Raw genomic sequence first — 18,580 nt, forward strand, 5'->3', positions numbered from 1 at the left:
ACCAATTTGAGGGGAAGCATGGATGCACATTTTTCTAATAGGTCAGAATTAAAAATCTTGAATTTAAAAAATATTAAACTATAAACTCACAAAAAACAGGGAAATTAAAAAAGCTAAAGATACGTAAAATGTGTGTATGCATATGAGAATGATTATCTGAAACTTTCAAAATACATTTGTTGTGTAGGTATTTGTTGATCTATTTATTTTTTCTTGAATATAGAACTCAGGGTGAAGTGTTCTATATAATACATGATTTTTCCAAAACTTCATAACTGGTGGCTAGCAAAATAAATTATATACTATATGCCAGAAGTTAAAATGCTTTGAGCTTTAGGGTTTTTCAACACATCCTGTATCCTTAAAACAATCAAATATTTTTTCCTATAGAACTTTTCCAAAAAATTGAGACCTTTTGAAACTTTTTGATAAATTGTATTGTAAAACTATAAAATGTGTAAGCAATAGGTTCAGAATAATACAACTGAATGGAGAAAATCTGTTATATAATTTGTCATGAAATTTTTCCCATTCACTTGTAATTAAAAAATGTACATCGTTTAGCTTTTTTGTTATTTTATAATAAAATTTATAATAAAACATGTAACAAAGAATTTAACTTAAAATACATGTAAGTAATTTTGGTAATGATTATTAGCTAAAAATTTCACTTACTTGTATCATGGATTTGTCAGAGTACATCAGTTCAATTGTTCGATGGATTCTGGATATGCTTTCCTGCAAATCTAATGATGTAAGGTGACATTTAGTGATTAACATCAAGTGTATTTCTACTGAAAATTATAAGACCAGGATGAAAGTTTACCTATAAAAACATATTAGAGAAAAAAGGAAAATTTCTGAAACATTTCATAAAATGTTACTATCTGGATCTGTGTAAAATGAGATATAGTTCTCTTTCATAAAAGATATGTCGCAAATGCACAGGGAAAAACCAAAGCAAATGTATCATCTAGAAAATTTGCAGAGCTGATACAACCAAAGTTTGTTTTTCAAGTCCTAATATAAAAGATGGACTCAATAAAAATTAAAGCTAACTCCCCCTTACATACTAAAATGAAATAACTTAAGAATAAAGGAAAATAACTTCACCACAATTCATGTACATATATATAAGTGAATAAAAACCCACTAAAATCACCGATGGGAATATAATTATGGGGCTCTCATTTCCAATTATTTCTATTTACAGTAGAAAATAATTCTATAAAACTACTCTGATATAAGAATGTTCATAACTATGTTTTCCATAATAATTTTTAAAACTCAAGATAATCTAAATATCTATGTTATTAGGGAAATGGCTAAACTAAAGTGTAATCACAACATACTGGAAATATATTCAAAAGAATCAGGAAGAAACCATGAAAGATCAAAGAAAATACTAGAAACTTTAGAGCAGAGAAAGACCTGTCTTTACCTGATAGAAAACCCAGGAACCATAAATAAAGCAGAAGACCCTGCAAACACACCCATAACTTCAAAAACCATATATTTTCAAAACAAAACAAACAAGAATCAGTATAAAGAAGGGCAAATGATAAATCGGGATTATTTACAACCTAAACTACAGGCAAAAAGTTAATATCTATAATACATTAAATGTTCTAAGTACTAAGAAAAAGGTAAATGGCTCAATATAAAAAAATAGGCAAATGGGGCTGGGGACATAGTTCAGTGGTAAGTCCTTGTCCATCTTCAGAACTACCAAAAAAAGGAAATGACCTAAGTAATTCACAGAAAAATATGAATATTCAGCTTCGTTCATAATTAAGGAAATACACATCAAGACACTGATGTACCACATTTTTCACTCCTAGACTACCACAGATTAAAAGTCCCCAGGGTTTGGGAGGGCACTGAGAGACAGGCTTTCTCACACACAGCTTGATTCAGTGTTTTCAAGAGACAATCTTGAATCATCAGTATTTAAGATATACACACTTTGAACCACAAGTGGCACATTTATATAGTACTTACAAAAGTATATAAATATATGTGTGAAAAGCCAGCAATATATCATTATGAAAATTAAATAAATTATATCAATGTGTTGGGGTTCTATTAAGAGTTAAAAAAAAAATACTGTTAACATCTACTATCAATAGAGATGAGAGGAAACAAACACCTGAGGACCACAGTATTATACGAATTTCCTTCACACTCCTCAAATCTACCTTAGCTTTCTTCTTCTTCAAGGGAACCTGCTTGTCTTTGCCTTTTTTTAAAGTATAATGTTCAGTACTCAAGCTATTATGAACCACAGGAACCCTTCCTGATTCCTTTCTCACCTATCATTGACCTACATGTGTCACCTGTCTCCAAGGATTATTTTAAGTACCCTCATTTCTTCTCCATCAGGGCCACTACTTGGTATAAAAAGCTTCCAAACTTTCACCCTTAAGAATATGATCTTATAGAAACAGCCTGCCATGCCCAAGTGGAGAATTATCCGATGCCTAGCATAGTGTTCGAGAATATTGTGTTTACTTAATATTTGTTAGCAAGTTCAAATATTTAAAAATTCCCCATACAAAAATACTAAGGAAGAAAATCTTTACAGCACTAATGCTAATTGTTAGTCACCATCATTTACGCTCTATTATATTGGATCACTTATTCACATATTGTCACAGAGTGTCAAGTTGGTCATATAGAATCCAACAATCAATGTGTTCAATATAATTTCAACCTGTAGTATTAAACAGTAGCTCCTATTTTCTTTTAATTTTAAGAGATTGATTAATTAGCATAAAATTGGGAGCCAATAAAAGGATATTATGTTTTGACATATAAGGAAAACATACAATAAATAAAATCCCCCATGAAACATGAACAATATGATTTCATTAAAAATCAAAAGTCTATGTTAAAAATAAGGAGATAATTTCAGAATAAAGATGAGTTTCTTTAAAGAAAAGATAGATTGAAGTCTAACACATACACACATACACACACACAGAGCACCATCCTTATTTTTCCTATTTTGCTACATGCCAGTTAAACTATGTTCTATACTGGCACTGGGTTCACAGATCATATCTTCAGTAGAGAGGAGATTCAAAACGAAAATTCACATTTCTAACTCTTAAGCCTAAAGAAAACTTCTTTATCACTTGAACTTGTTCATTATGCAAACATCAGGTGAAATATAAACTCTGTCATTGTACGACATTTCACCAATAGAGTAGCTGTGAATACCAGTTTGATATATATTTAGAACACTAAACTAGAAAATCATACCATCTGCTATGTCATTAATCAGTTAAGTTATCTGAGGAAACTCTTGGTCCCTGTGAATTTGATATTACCATCATAAAAATGGGAAGGCAAACTAAGTTATCTGACTAAAATCTCTTCTAGAAAAAAAAAATGACTATAATATTTAAATATGAAATCCACAAGTGATTTCCCTTCTCAATTTAATATTTTACATATTCATCTGAGGTGACATTAGCTACAGTATGAGAAGCTTCTTACCTCTTGTGTCATTTTCTATTTCTGTCCTCCAGCGATGTAAACAGCTTTCCAGCACAGAAAGTTCTTCTTCTGTTATGTGCCTTGGTGCTGGATGCATGGGCAAATCTGGAGGTATCCGAGACTGAGTGAATGGTTTGTGTATTACTGACCTCGATGAAACTGCAGAAACTGATGGAGGAGATGTGCTGGGCAGTTCTGAAGAAGGAACTCCCTGTAGTTCTGTTGTGCTGCATTTTGAAAGCATAAAATATTTCTCATTAAGTCTTCAAACATACAGCACTGAGTTACCCTATAATTTCAAAAAGAACAGATCATAGAAAAGAAATACATGGATTGACTTAATATTCTGATGAGATTTGTAATGCATGAGGACTCCATTATTATAAAGACAAAATTGACATTACAGTAAAAATGGCTTACTCACATTTAAGAAGAAAAAGAAAACTAATGCATGCTGAAATTAAAAAGATTTTCTCTTTCTAAAATTTATCAGCTTATGTACACTAATAAATTTTATTTTAAAGGCATTATTTTGATGGTTGACAAACAGTTGAAACTTACATAACTTATACCAAATCAATGTACAATATAATTCTGAACATTAAAAAAAAACTATGAAAAGTTTAATTTGGAAACATAAACTCTACTAAAATACTGAAATAAGAATGCTCTCAGAAGACATAAAATCTTCTAAGTAAGTTAGAGCACACATTTTCTAAAACCTTCCTTCCATCAGTTGCATGTAATACAGGCAAACAGCTGCCGGATTCACAAAGGAAACTTCACCTTGATGATGTCTGTGATGGTGTGGAACCACTAGGTGGGGAACTAGCATCGATGTCATCGACAGGAGAAGTGCAGACAGGTTTACTTGAGGCAAATTCCAATGCATATTGCAGAACATCCACCAAGGGGAATCTTTTGGGACCCGAACCGTAACTTAAATATCTGTTACATAAAATATATGAAAAAATAAAAAGTAAAAAAAATAAAATATATGAAGGTTTTTATTTTTATAGAGAGCACATACGGATTTTTAAAAAGAATTCTTAAAAAATATGTTATAATACTTCAAAAACTCTCAACAAGGAAATTAATTTGCTTTCAAATGAAGAAGGCAAAACTGATTATGCATTCAAGAAGAAAACATAATCAGATGTTCCTCAAAGGAAGAAACAAATGCTGATTAAGACAGAAGGAAACAAAATCTGACTGAGACTGAAGTATGTATATACTGTTAAACTTACAAAAACCAGTCTAAATTGTATCTGAACAGGAAGATAGAAACTGAGAATTCCATCTCCAAACACCATTTGAATCTCTCAAAATGGTTACTGATACTTTGTAAGAATACAAATTATAATAAGATGTGTTATTTTTGTACAAAAAAATTAGGCTTCAATTTGCAAAATAAAACTAAAATAAAGGAATAAAGATCAGGTCAGAAGTTGCAAAGGGGAATCTCTCAGGCCACATTTTAGTCTATATATTTTTGATTCACCCATTTGCAGAAAGTTCAACAGTCTAGATACTGGCTTCTTTTGGAAATAATGTGAAGCACTACACAATAATGAGACCCCATTTACACAAGGCATGACCCACCGGTACTAGAAAGCACTTATTTCGTCTATGCTCAGGTGTGCTGTTTGTGTTTCTCTCACCACAACCTTAATCCTCACCTGGTTCCCTCCTTCATGAAGCTTCTAAAAGGCCCTGACAGTTATTTGAGTTTGCATCCTGTGTGTTGAGAGGAAAAACTTAGGTGCTATTCATTTTAATAGAAAGCTCAAAAGTAATGTTTAGTTTCATGCTCAATACTAGATTAATGCAACTTCACTTCTACTTTCAACACCACAGGCATTACCTCTTGACAATGAAATATTTAACATCAAATGCTAGAACAATGTTCTATACTTGACTATAGATTATTTCTAGTTTCGAACAAAACTCAAAACTAAATCTTTCAAGCAATATATCAATCCAGAATGATGAATTACTCCTACATTTACAATAAAAAATCTAGACAGTCAACAAATATGTAATTTCCCATAGTTAAAATTTCATATAAGTTAAAGTACCTTTCTAGTCTTTGTTGTAATACTGTGAGGTAATCTTTAAGTCTCTTGATTTCTTCTCTCTTAATTCTTGTTATTTCTCTGTTTCTATGCATGTATCTATCAGGGGAAAAAAAATTATTAACTACTTTCAAAAATTATTTTTGAAATTATTTAGCAATTATTTCAAATTAGTCTCAAATATCTTGGAAGCAGAAACAATCTTCAGTCTAAACATCACAAAGAATCAATTCATTTGAATTTTACAATAAAATATCAGATAATACAAAAGTGTTTTCTAAAATTCAAACAGAATTTTGATTATAAAAATAACTTCATTTTTAAATTTCCTTATAAAATTATTCCCAGTAACTATACTTTTCTAATATAACATGAGCTCTAAATTTTCCTTGTTAAATGGTATCAGACATATCATGCAAAAGATTTATTCTAAGAAAATAAATATTTTTTCCTATAAAAACAATAAATTCTTCATTTGCTTATTAAAACTATTAAGAATCTAAGTCATGTTGTAAAGTAAACCATACCTGTCCAAATATAAAACCTGAGGAAATTCTAATTTGTTGTGAATTTTTTCTGGTCTTCCCAATGCTTGATTAAATTCAAATCTTGATAACTCAAATGTTAACACAGGTGGTAGTTCTGTAAACCAATGCTGAAAGACAACAAAACAAACAAAAAACTTCATATCACATTTCTGTTTTCTCCACTGAAATTTCAGACACAGCAAATTGACACTAACATTTTTATGCACACCATCACATCTCTGACATCACAAAGAACTGAGTACAAAATTTAGTTTAAACTCAACTTCTTCCTAAGTTTTCCACACCTTTTAAAAATTCCAAGAGTGGGTATTACTCATAATCAGTAAAGAGAAAAATCTTCTAACAACCATCTTTCTTCCAAGATAATTCATTACATTAGAAATTCTAACCCAAAGAAAAAAACAGTGGTTAAAACCAAAGCTTAGTAACAAGTCTTCCATCTTTAGCAGTATATTGAAAGTATTATACTTTATTCACCCACAATGTCAATTGACAACTATTGAATGAAACATAAAATTCAATCAAATTTCATTCTATTTTAATGCTGAATAGAATTCCATTGTGTGTGTGTGTGTGTGTGTGTGTGTGTGTGTGTGTGTATCACATTTTCGTTATCCATTCATCTACTGAAGGGCATCCACTATTGTGAATTGTGCTGCTATAAACATTGATATGGCTGTGTCCCTGTAGCATGCTGTTTTTAAGTCCTGTGGGTACAGACTGAGGAGTGGGATAGCTGGATCAAATGGTGGTTCCATTCTGAGTTTTCCAAGGAATATCCATACTGCTTTCTGCATTGGCTGCACCAGTTTATAGTCCCACCTGCAATAAATGATTCTGCCTTTTTCCCCACATCCTTACCAACACTTATTGTTGTTTGTATTCTTAATAGCTGCTCTTCTGACTGAAGTGAAATGAAATCTTAAGAGTGGTTTCAATTTGCATTTCTCTATTTGCTAGAGATGTTGAATATTTCTTCATATATTTGTTGATTGATTGTATATAATCTTCTGAGAAGTGTCTGTTCAATTTCTTGGCCCATTTATTGATTGGGTTATTTGTTCATTTGGTGTCACATATAACAAATTAGAATAAAAACAACTCAACCAAATTTCATATAAAATTTGTTTTTATATAATGGTTTCAAGTTTTATATAAACATATTATTTACATAAAGAGAAAGAAAATTTATTTATTTAATATATAACAGAAATTTATTTATTTAATATATATTATTTATTTAGTATATATTAAATATATAACAATATATTTAATATATAATATATTTATGTATTAAATATATTTATTTATTTAATATATAAATATATGATATATATTTATTTAATATATAATAAATTTATTTATTTAATATAGTATAAATATTTATTTAATTAATGTATATATGCTGTTTTTAAGTCCTTTGAGTATAGACCGAGGAGAGGGATAGCTGGGTCAAATGGGGGCTCCATTTTCAATTTTCCAAAGGAAATTTTTAAAACTTGCAAATCAAGAAATTCAGAAGTAAAGCATCATGTAACAAATATTTTTGAATCACTTATTTCTATAAGCCTTGCAATATGCTACTATAAAAAGAAATTGCTGCATATATTTTACCATGTATGATGATTTCAAGTGGCACAAAATACCACCACACATCCATCAATAAACTAAGAACATATTAACTTAAATTTGAATATCTAAAAACAGGAAATGATACACACCTGGCAATCTGAAATGACTAGGATCTGAAAAATTACTTTTTAAAATTAAAGCTAATAAAATAAATGGTTATTCAATATTATTTCTCCCTCCAAAATTGCAACTAATTAGCTGAACTGAGATTTCCTGAATTGAATATAGGTTATTTTTTACCCAAAGTCAAGATTTAAGAAATTTCCTATAAGGATAGTACCTAAAATGGAGTAGATAAATATTGTGAAAGATCTAATATTAAAAACATTTCAAGTTTAAAATTTGACAAGAAAGTGTTCTACTTATTTTGATCTTCCTTGTCACTGGCAAGAATGTTTGAGTTACTTCATATTCACAACCATAAGTACTGTAAAATTTTAAAACATTACATCATATATCTCATAAATAAAACTTTTGACCTCTTAGCATAATATTCCATACTCAATTTTATGATATTCATGCAAGTCTACTTTAAGAACTGTTACTTTCACATTTTATCATAATACTTAAGTGTCACCATTAAAATTGAATAGTTGCACATTTTAATTCATGTGAATCTACAATGACTGAGAGAAATAAAGTGACCCAAATTGTGGCAAGTTGTTCTCTAAGACATAAAGTCTAGGAAACATAATTAGCTTCTATACCTCACACAAAAGGATGTAATAGTTCGTTATGAAAGCATTTTCTCATCAATAAATGGGATGGTATCAGCCAAAAATTTCTTCATAGCAAAGGAAACAATCAAGAGTATAAAGAGAGGGCCTACAGAATAGCAGAAAATCTTTGCCACCTGTACTACAGATAGATATAAAAACTCAAAAAAAACAACCATAAACAACAACAAAAAGCGAATAATCTCATCAATAAATGGGCAAAAGAATTAAACAGACAATTCATAGAAAAAGAAATACAATCAGTCAACAAATATATGAAGAAATGTTCAATATATTTGGCAATTAGAGAAATGCAAATCAAAATTGCACTAAGATTCCACCTCACTCCAGTCAGAATGGCAATTATCAAGAATACAAGCAACAATAAATGTTGACGAAGATATTGAGGAGGAAAAGTACACTCATACATTGCTGGTGGAACTGCAAATTGGTGCAACTTCTCTGGAAAGCAGTATGGAGATTCCTCAGAACACCTGGAATGGAATCACCATTGGACCCAGTTATTCCACTTCACTATACCCAAAGGACTTAAAATCATCATAATAGAGCAACACAACCACACCAATGTTTACAGCAGCTCAATTCACAATAGCTGTTAGGGAACCAATCTAGGTACCCTTCAACAGATTAATGGATACAGAAAATGTGGAATATTAGTCATTAAAAAACAACTATGATTTCTGCTGGTGAATGGATGGAACTGGAGTCTATTATGCTAAGTGAAATAAGCCAACCCCTCCCCCCTCAAAAAAAAAGGCTGCATGATCTCTCTGATATGTGGATGCTAACACACAACAGGGTAGGGGATAAGAATAGCAATTCACTGGATTAGACAAAGCGGGGTGAAGGGAAGGGAGAGAGGATGGGTACAGGAAAAAGAGTAGAATGAATCGGACATACCTTTCCTACCCTTATATCAGAATACATGACCAGTGTAACTCCACATCATGTACAACCACAAGAATGGGATCCTAATTAGAATTAGCTATACTCTATGTAATGTATAGTATGTCAAAATATACTCTACTGTAATATATATCTGAAAAGAACAAATTAAAAATTTAAAAAAAATTTAAATTAGAAAAGTAGTTTGTGAGAACAACCATGCTCAGAATAACTATGTTTTTGTCAGTGATGGACTGCATGTATGAGAGTGGTCCTGTAAGATCATAATAGCACTTAAAACTTCCTGTCACCTCATGATGTCCTAGTGCAAGGCATTACTGATACATCTGTAGTCCAAACTGGTATGAACAGACCTGCATTGCTAGTCAATTAAACTATACCATATATAACTATGTACAGAACATAATACTTAATGACAATAAATGTTACTCACTTCTGTATTTACTACACTAGTTTCTATAATTATTTTAGAGTATGTTTCCTCTACTTATTTAAATAAAATAAAAAACAAAATAAAATAAACCTTTACCGCAAAACAGTATGTCATTCATTATATTCTGGCAGCACCCTCAAGTACCACATTTATCTCAGATATCTCATTTTATTGTGTCTCTTGATTCATGGTACAAGAAGCCATGACAAGTGATTGATCTAGACCATGCAGGTTTGTGTAGGTGTGCTATTATTCATATAATGACAAAATTCCCAAGGATAAATTTCTCAGAATGTGTCACCAGAGTTAAGAGACACAGGGCTGTAGTTATATTTCATATAACCATTTTAAACTCATTCAGTAAGCTTATTTAGTATATCATTCCAGAAATTTAAAATTCATAAACCATTGAATGTTTTAACTTAAGTAATTTTAGACACTGGAGCCCTTCCTATATTAGTCGTCTGCAGCCACTTCAACAAAAAAAGATTTTTGTGTGTTTGTCAAAGTAAAATCATCTTTTAGGAAATATTAAGTAAGAAGAAAAAGCTATTATTCACAGGAATTATACCAATTTAATATAGTCCATAATTTTAAATAATTAAAATTATTTAAAAATTCAACACAATTAGTATTAGTTAAAATAATTTAAAATTTTATTTAAATACTTTGGTTTGAATATTTTTCTTGGTTTGTTTGAGTATGTGGTATTAAGAAAGATCAATGGTTTCATGAAGAAATAAAATACTTTGAAGGGATAATGAAATATAAACTAATTTAAATATTAATAAAAAAGCTAGTAAAGCCAGGCGTGGTGGCACACACCAGTAATCCCAACAGTTCAAGAGACTGAGGCAGGAGGATTTCGAGTTCAAAGCTAGCCTCAGCAATGAGGCGCTAAGCAACTCAGTGAGACCCTGTCTCAAAATAAAACATGAAACAGGGCTTGTGGTTCTGTGGTCGAGTGCCTCTGAAGTCAATCCCTGGTACCAAAAATATAAATAAATAAAAGATATTAAACTCTAGTCTATGATAGTCTCTTAAAACAAGTTGAATTAAGAAAACTATTATCTCTAACAAATCTAGACAACTGATAACAGGGATCATAGTTAACCAAATTTGCTGTTATTGAGATTGTTTTCAGACTGCTAATTCAGAGAAAACGACAAACCATTGAATTCCTTAGGTGAGATGGAAAAACCAGACAGAAAATACACATTGGACTATACAGCATTTAGAGTATAAAGCCAGTAAAATGATGGAGAATAAAAACAACATGTGTTGGAGAAAAAATAGACTTCAGATTCTATGTAAAAATAATCAATTTTTATTTAAAAAATATAAATATGTGAGGAAGATTATTTAACAACAGAACATAGTATATTTCACTTAAAACTACTCTGCCAATATAAGGAAAAATGCCGTCCATGTCCTTATGCCGCAAACTCATTACCCTTTTATTTAACAGCAAACAGGAAAGATTTCTGGGGATCTATTTTCTTTTTTCCACAATGAGAACTGCAAAAGCTATGAATTTAAATTTCTGGAATGATATACTAAATAAACTTACTGAATAAGTTAAAAATGGTTATATGCAATATAACTACAGCCATGTGTCCCTAACACATTCTGAGAAATTTATTGTCTAAAATTGTCTAAACTTACAATTTAGACAAATGCCATTTATTCTCAAATAAACAAGAACCCAAGACTTTCTTAAATAAACAGAGATATTATTACTTAATATTTAATTACTAAACACCTGCCTATTCATTATAAAGACCTTAGATTCTTTTTGCTAAGCATGACCCTGCATACTTACAATGTGATTCTATCTGCAGTCACCACATTACCCACTAAGGATACAATAGTGAACCACAGAGATAAACATATATACACTCCTGCATGGAATTTACATCTAGACAACTATCCGTCACTGTTTCACTCTGTAGCACAAGGACTGATTGCAGGGCACATGATCTGCATTTTGTTTTCTATTATAGTGTCAACACTCCCCAACAGATAAAATATGTGAATGGATAGATACAGAGATGGTGCTGAAGAAAGATAGAGAAACAAAGAAAGGTGGAGAGAAACAAACCAGGGGAGACAAATAAAAGGTTTATGTTTTTTTTTAATCACTTCTTTCTTGAGAAAGTAAGTTTTTCCATTAGACTTTATGCAATCAGCAATTTTACAAAAAATGGAGTATTTCCTATGTAAGACTGAATAAATGCCAACAATATTTGATAATAGTAATATACACCTCTAGAAAAATCTACCCTAATATCAATGTTTTTCTTTTTTTAACATGTAGGACTAACATACTGCTAATGGCTAGCATCTTGACTAAAAAAACATATAAAGATGGGTTTTTAACAACAAAATAAATTTATTGAGATAAGTTTAAGTGATAATTTTACATAGATTCATAGTTGAAATTGTGAAATAATTTCCACATATGTCTAAGTTACCAAAATTAAACCCAAACACATTTTTTTCTGAGTATTTTCTCCATTATTAGTAATTGTTAGAACCTTAAATTGTGCTTTATGTCATTTTAAGAAAGACCTGGAGAAGTATGGAGATACTGAAAATGCTAAGCTCACCTCTTGGCCTGATTTTCCTGAATTCTCTGAATGTAGAGACTCAATTTCTCCTTCAATCATTGCAGCTTCTAGGCACTCGTGCAGATCTTTGAACCCATTGACCTGAAGTGGATACTGACCAAACATTTCAGTGTTTTCAAATTTTTTACCTATAGAAAGGAGAAAAGTTAATTAAATTAATCTTGTCAACACAGTTTTTCAGCTACTAAAGTAAATGTATATACGGAATCTTTACCTGTAAAAGTGATTTGATTATATTACAGAGAATAAAGAATTATTATAAATTTTCCTATTGGTTATACATATATACATGTACACACAATATATATATAAACTCTTGTAAAAAGCACCATCTCAGGACAAGAAACTATAAATACTGAGCATACAACACATAGCAGTGAGGAAGAGATAGGGTCCTGAGTTGAAGAAACTCTGTTTTGTTTGAAAGATACTATATATGTTAATTGCTCATATACTATAAGCCAATTATTGCTTATTATTATAGACATTATTAAAAATATAGATATTATTAAAATATAGAGATATTAAAAAATATTGCTTATTATTATAGATATTATTAAAAATATGAGAGGGCATAGAAGGAGAGCTAACCTAGTCCTAGCAGGTAGAGGAAAGACATTGGTGGCAAAGTGACTTTAAGCTTCCACAGTGAGTGGAAGTTAGCCAGGCCAGAGTGGGGTAGATGGCTAGCAAGTATTCTTGTCCAGGGAATAAGCATGGCAAAGACTTTAAAGCTATAGAGAACTTGGCCTACTTAAGGAACCAAAGCAAAGCCAGTACAGCTTGGGAAAACAAGAGGATAGCAATGAAAAATCCAGTAGGCTTAAAATTTACAAGGTTGCATAGTGCTACTAAGAAATTTTTTCACTATATTCAGAATATATCAAGAAGTCATTGAACAGTTAAATATAGGAATAACAGAATCAGATCTATGTCTTGAAATACCTTTCTAGCCTCTTTGCCAAGTGGGTAACAGACCATTGGGAGACAACTGCAGAATCCACACAGAAATAAAGGTATGTAGATTAGGTGTTGACTTAACCAATTGGCGTGTAAAATGGGAAAGAAGACAGCAGAACAAGGAATTTATCAATAATGACAGTCAGATTCCTAGCATGAAGAATCAGATTGATTTTATGAGCTGAAAGTAGCACTACCAAAGGGAGAACAACAACAACAAAAAACCTTTAACAGTTGTTTTGAAGCAGTCATGGAAATCACTGATTCAGAATGGTCCATTGAGACTTCAATGTGAAAGGAGAGCTGGATATATGAATCTGTAACTATTAACAGCCTTGTCTGAAGATATGAATAGCTGGAGAGGTGTTTACTGACTATAAATCAAGGCAGTGGATGCAATTGCTTAAGAATGACATAGGAAGAAAATAGGAACTAAGCTGAGTCCCAAGGACTTTAGATACACAGACAAACTGTAAGCATGGCTTAAGAAGTACTGTATGTAGAACATCAATAACCATAGATCCCTTTTAGAGAAGCTGTGAGCTCAGGAGCTAAAGCAGAAAGGATTGAGTAAATGAGAAGTAAATAGGGAAGCAAACATCATTCTTAAGTAGCTTAACTCCAAACATGAATGAAAGGGGATTCTGGGGAAAAAGTATGAGAAGGGATTCTTTTTTTTTTTTTTTTTAATGGTAAGATATAAGATATCAGAATGTATCTAAATACTGATAATAAAGACAGAGAAGACGAAGAAGTGAAAGATACTAAGAAAAAGTGAGATTACGAAGTAAGGTCTAAGAGAAAGCATACAGAGATGGAATTCTAAACACATATAACAATGTTCTTTATATAAAACAATATTTCCTTTATTATTTGGTGACACAGATAAAAAGAATATGGTAGAGGTGGTGATGAATCCTGAAGCTCCTGTATCTGGGCAGTGGTTAAGAAATACCATACAAAATAACAAACAGATATAAACTCAGAGCCTTGAGTAGAACCCATGTCAATTACATTTCATCAGTTTTTACAGTAAATCCTTGAAATCTGAGGTGATACGTTTCTAAGAGAATGAAGAGAAAAAGGTGAGTGGAAAGGAGGTAAGTGGAAAAGATGAAAATAGTTACTGCAGAAAACAGGACAGAGATCAGTGATTACACAAAGCCAATAACATTGCCAGGTGGGGTTGCAGATATGAGACCACTGAAGCTCTGTTCGCTCTCCCAGGCACCTTGTCCAAGGTTTCGCTTCTGCACAATCACTACAAATCCATGCTCTGTTTTAACTGGCTAGCAGTTGACTTTTACACAGCAACATTAAGTACTCAGTACCTGAAGAGAAAATATAAATAGCTAAATGAGGGAAAGAGAATAATCAGGGACCACAAAGGAGTGGAGGTAAGACCGTTTTAGGTACCTACAAGAGTGATCTTTTATTTATTTTTTTTATTAGTTGCTCAAAACATTACAATGATCTTGACATATCATACACTTGATTCAAATGGGGTATGAATTCTTATTTTTCCATGTGTACAGATGGACAAGGAAGGAAGTGAAGTACGGACCAGGGCCAAGAGGAATGGAATGCAGAGGTCGATGAACTAGAAGTTCTCAAAACATTGAGGAAGGTTTGCAGTGTGAGTGTTTTAGCAAACAAACCCAAAATCACCCGGAAGGAGAAGCAATGGTCCAAAATAAAGCTTTAGGGAAATAACAATGTAAAAATGATGTAACAGTGTAAAAATGATAAGAAAAATGCTCTACAAGTAAACTATCTTTTATTGTAACAAGAGTCCAAATGGAAACATATTAAGGCCACATTTATTCAGCACAATAGCTTTGAGCAACTTACTGATACCAAGTACAAAAATTTCAATACTGATTGACAAACTAAGCATTCTAAAAACAATGACCTTTTTGTTTTGTTTTTTACTGTGCTGAGAATTGCAGTCTTCCACTGAATTATTTACTTATTCCCAGAACTTTTTATTTCTATTTTGGGACAGGGTCTCACTGTTAAGGCTGGCCTCAAACTTGGGATCCTCCTGCATCAGCCTCCTGAGTTGCTGGGATTATAGGCATGTGCAACCACATTGGGCTTAATAACAATCAGTTGTAAGACCTAATGTAACACAAGTAGAAGCACTCACATAGCATATTAGATACAGTGCCCAGTCTCAACCTGATTGAACCTATTCACCGCTGCAGATAGTGTTCTACTTCACATAAAATCAGAATAGTATAACTGTAATACTGTGTAAAATATTTCACTTTATATAAATTTATATAATAAACATTAGCATTTGAAGTAGACAAAAGTGTTCTAATGTTCTAACAATGTTCTCAGTCTAGCCCTTTAAATGCCTGACTAAAAGCTGACTTAGTAACTTCCTTTTTATGCCTAATTATCAACTTCAAACATAATTTCATGGGAATCCACTACTTAAGAATGTGAAGGAAAAACAATTGTCCAAATTTTATACTTTGGGTGATCCACAAAAACTTTCAAAAGTTGATGGTCTGGGTGATATGAGAAAAACTATTTTTGAAGAGTAGTTTTTCCCTTATGGTTTGGGACTTTAAATACTGCTAAATGAAGATATATCTAAATGAGTCTGATTCCCTTACCTTTTTTAAGAAAACCAGCTACTCCCAAATTTTAAGGAATAGGTTATCTAGCATAGAATGAATATTAACATCCTTAACATATTTTTCAAAAGACAGAATTCAATCCTTTCTTGAAAATCAGAATCTAAATAATTTCATAATCACTCAGAAAATGAGAATCCTGCAACACTCTATGCTAAGTTGCTAAATTCAGCTTTCAATATTAAAAAAATTTTAAAAAGGAAAACTTAAAAACTGAGTATCATACCAAGCCTGGCATTCAACTCCATTACATGCTACATATACATTACCTAAAATGCTTAGGATCAGAAGTGTTTCCAATTTTGGAATATTTACGTAGACATTACCAACAAAGCATCTCCTATCTGAAAATCCCAAATCTAAAATGTTCAAATATCTGAAACTTTTTGAGTGTCATGTCAGTTCCCTACTATCCCATAAATTTCTTCATTTCAATAACTCCCAGGATAAAAGAAGCTCTCTCAGTGGAAAGAACATAAGCATAAAATGAACTACCAATTAGCATGTGAAAATGCACTTTGTACCTTTTCTTTCAATTCTGTGCTCTGTGTAAAAATGATTGGTAGGAGCAATATAAAAGAGACTTTCAGACAGTAAGTCAAATTAAAAGTAAAAATCATTCCACAAATGTAGAGTCACTATCAAGACAATCAAACTAATGGATAACAACATCTCTTTTATTTAATAAAAAGCAAACATGTAACTGTACCTTCAAGGACTCCCACGGCTAGGAATCTTCCATAGAACAACTCTACCATAGGGTTCTTTGGCTTCTCTTCATCCCTAAAGCATATTAAAAAATACAAAAGTACTTATAATTCTTGTATCTACAAATAATAGAGAAAACATTAAAATACATGACAAGATGATAACATTTCATTTATGAGGCTATCACCACACATGGCTCTGTTATTTATCATATGACCTTAGGCAAAGTACTTAAATTTATTCTTCCATTTCTTCTCCTGTCAACTAAGAACCTCATGACACTGTTATAGGGGATAATATGAGCTGCTGCAGGAAACAAACTTAGAAGACAACCTGATAGCCTGTGTTCATGATGAGCTTCCTCATTCTGTTGTCACACATTTCAGTCTTGCAATTTATGACTAAAATATAAGGTTACTTAGACTCTTGGGAAGTCTTTTAATCAGTACAGATTTCTACCAAATTTTAGAAAGTTCTTTCTACATGTACATAAAAGAGTGTATATAATCTAAAAACAATGGCTCTTACCAAGGAAGGACAAAAACACCATATCAGAGGAACTCAAAGCTACCTCATCCTTTTCTCAAGTTTCATGTTGCTAGCAAATTAGTCTTTTGTTAATTTCCCAGATTTTTTAACATGTGAGGTTTGTTTTTATTTTTATTTTTGCTTGAGACAAAAAAAGAAATAACAATTTTTAAATTAACTTTTTAGATTTGTACTATATGGCCCTGAAAGACAAAGTTGGTCTTGGCCTTATTGTATAAAATGTGTGTTGTAGTCGCATATACAAAATTATTCATTAATTATGTATCTAAATGAATACAACTGACTTGTGAAGCACTGTTTTTGAAAAGGGGGGGGGGGATACTGTGTGCCTCTGGGTAAATGCATTATATGGGTCATCATTTAATATTTAGAATAATGGTAGTAAATCCTTCACTTAATCCTTACAATAATCGAATTAGCACTGGTTGATCTTTAGTGCTATTCAAAATACTTGGTGGGCTCTTCCCTTTCAGGTAAATGTAAACGTACCCCCCATATATTTTAATCATTTATATGTAGCCATGAACATATAAGTATACATATTTGTTTCTTTTTCTTCATTTTTAGCATTTTTTTAGGATAGTTATTATTCCTTGTCTTGTCTTTTAAGAGTTAGGTTTTTTGTTTATTTTGGTTTTCTTTTGTTCACTCCTCTTTCCTATTCTGTCCCACAAACAGTAAGATTCTCTTCTCTCTTTCTCTCTTTGTTTTTTTTTCTATTTTTTTCTCTTCCTTCTATACTCATCACTTGCTACACCTCTTCTGCATTCTCTCTATTCACATTTTGGACATTCTAAACTTTCTTTTACCTCCCTATCACATCTTAATTTCTTTTAATGAACTGTATTTTTTAAAATTTATTTATTACTTTTAGTTGTAGTTGGACACAATGCTTTTTTAATTTTATTTATTAATCTTTATGTGGTGCTGAGGATCGAACCCAGGGCCTCCCAGGTGCTAGGCGAGCATTCTACCGCTGAGCCATAATCCCAGCTCATTAACTGTATTTTTAGAACAATTTGGTTTATATAACTCCTGCCCAAGCATTCATGCTGTTGCAGTTACTATAAATAGTGTTAGGAGAACTGGTTATCCATATGAAAATAGACCCTTATCTCTTACCCTGAACAAAAATCAACTCAAAATTGATCAAAGACCTAGGAATTATACTAGAAACCATGCAACTCCTAGAAGAGAATACAGATAGGGTCAACACTTCACCATAAAGATGTAGGCAACAACTTTCTCAATAG

The 18,580-nt window shown here is 31.7% G+C and overlaps 1 protein-coding gene across 3 annotated transcripts in view; it reads right to left on the bottom strand.

The window, feature by feature from the left end:
* The window catches only part of Usp25 (ubiquitin specific peptidase 25), a 135,698-nt gene that overhangs the window by 44,392 nt on the left and 72,726 nt on the right, over nucleotides 1–18,580 (bottom strand). For all 3 annotated transcript variants that reach the window (XM_071615121.1, XM_027929101.3, XM_071615123.1), the window contains 7 exons: nucleotides 16,780–16,853; nucleotides 12,442–12,590; nucleotides 6,104–6,231; nucleotides 5,580–5,675; nucleotides 4,288–4,449; nucleotides 3,502–3,728; nucleotides 676–746 (listed from right to left, as the gene is read on the bottom strand). In XM_071615121.1, the coding sequence (XP_071471222.1) occupies nucleotides 676–746; nucleotides 3,502–3,728; nucleotides 4,288–4,449; nucleotides 5,580–5,675; nucleotides 6,104–6,231; nucleotides 12,442–12,590; nucleotides 16,780–16,853 (907 nt within the window). The remainder of the gene's footprint in view (nucleotides 1–675; nucleotides 747–3,501; nucleotides 3,729–4,287; nucleotides 4,450–5,579; nucleotides 5,676–6,103; nucleotides 6,232–12,441; nucleotides 12,591–16,779; nucleotides 16,854–18,580) is intronic.

The sequence above is a fragment of the Marmota flaviventris genome, chromosome 8, assembly GCF_047511675.1.
Source record: "Marmota flaviventris isolate mMarFla1 chromosome 8, mMarFla1.hap1, whole genome shotgun sequence".
Classification (NCBI taxonomy): Eukaryota; Metazoa; Chordata; class Mammalia; order Rodentia; family Sciuridae; genus Marmota; species Marmota flaviventris.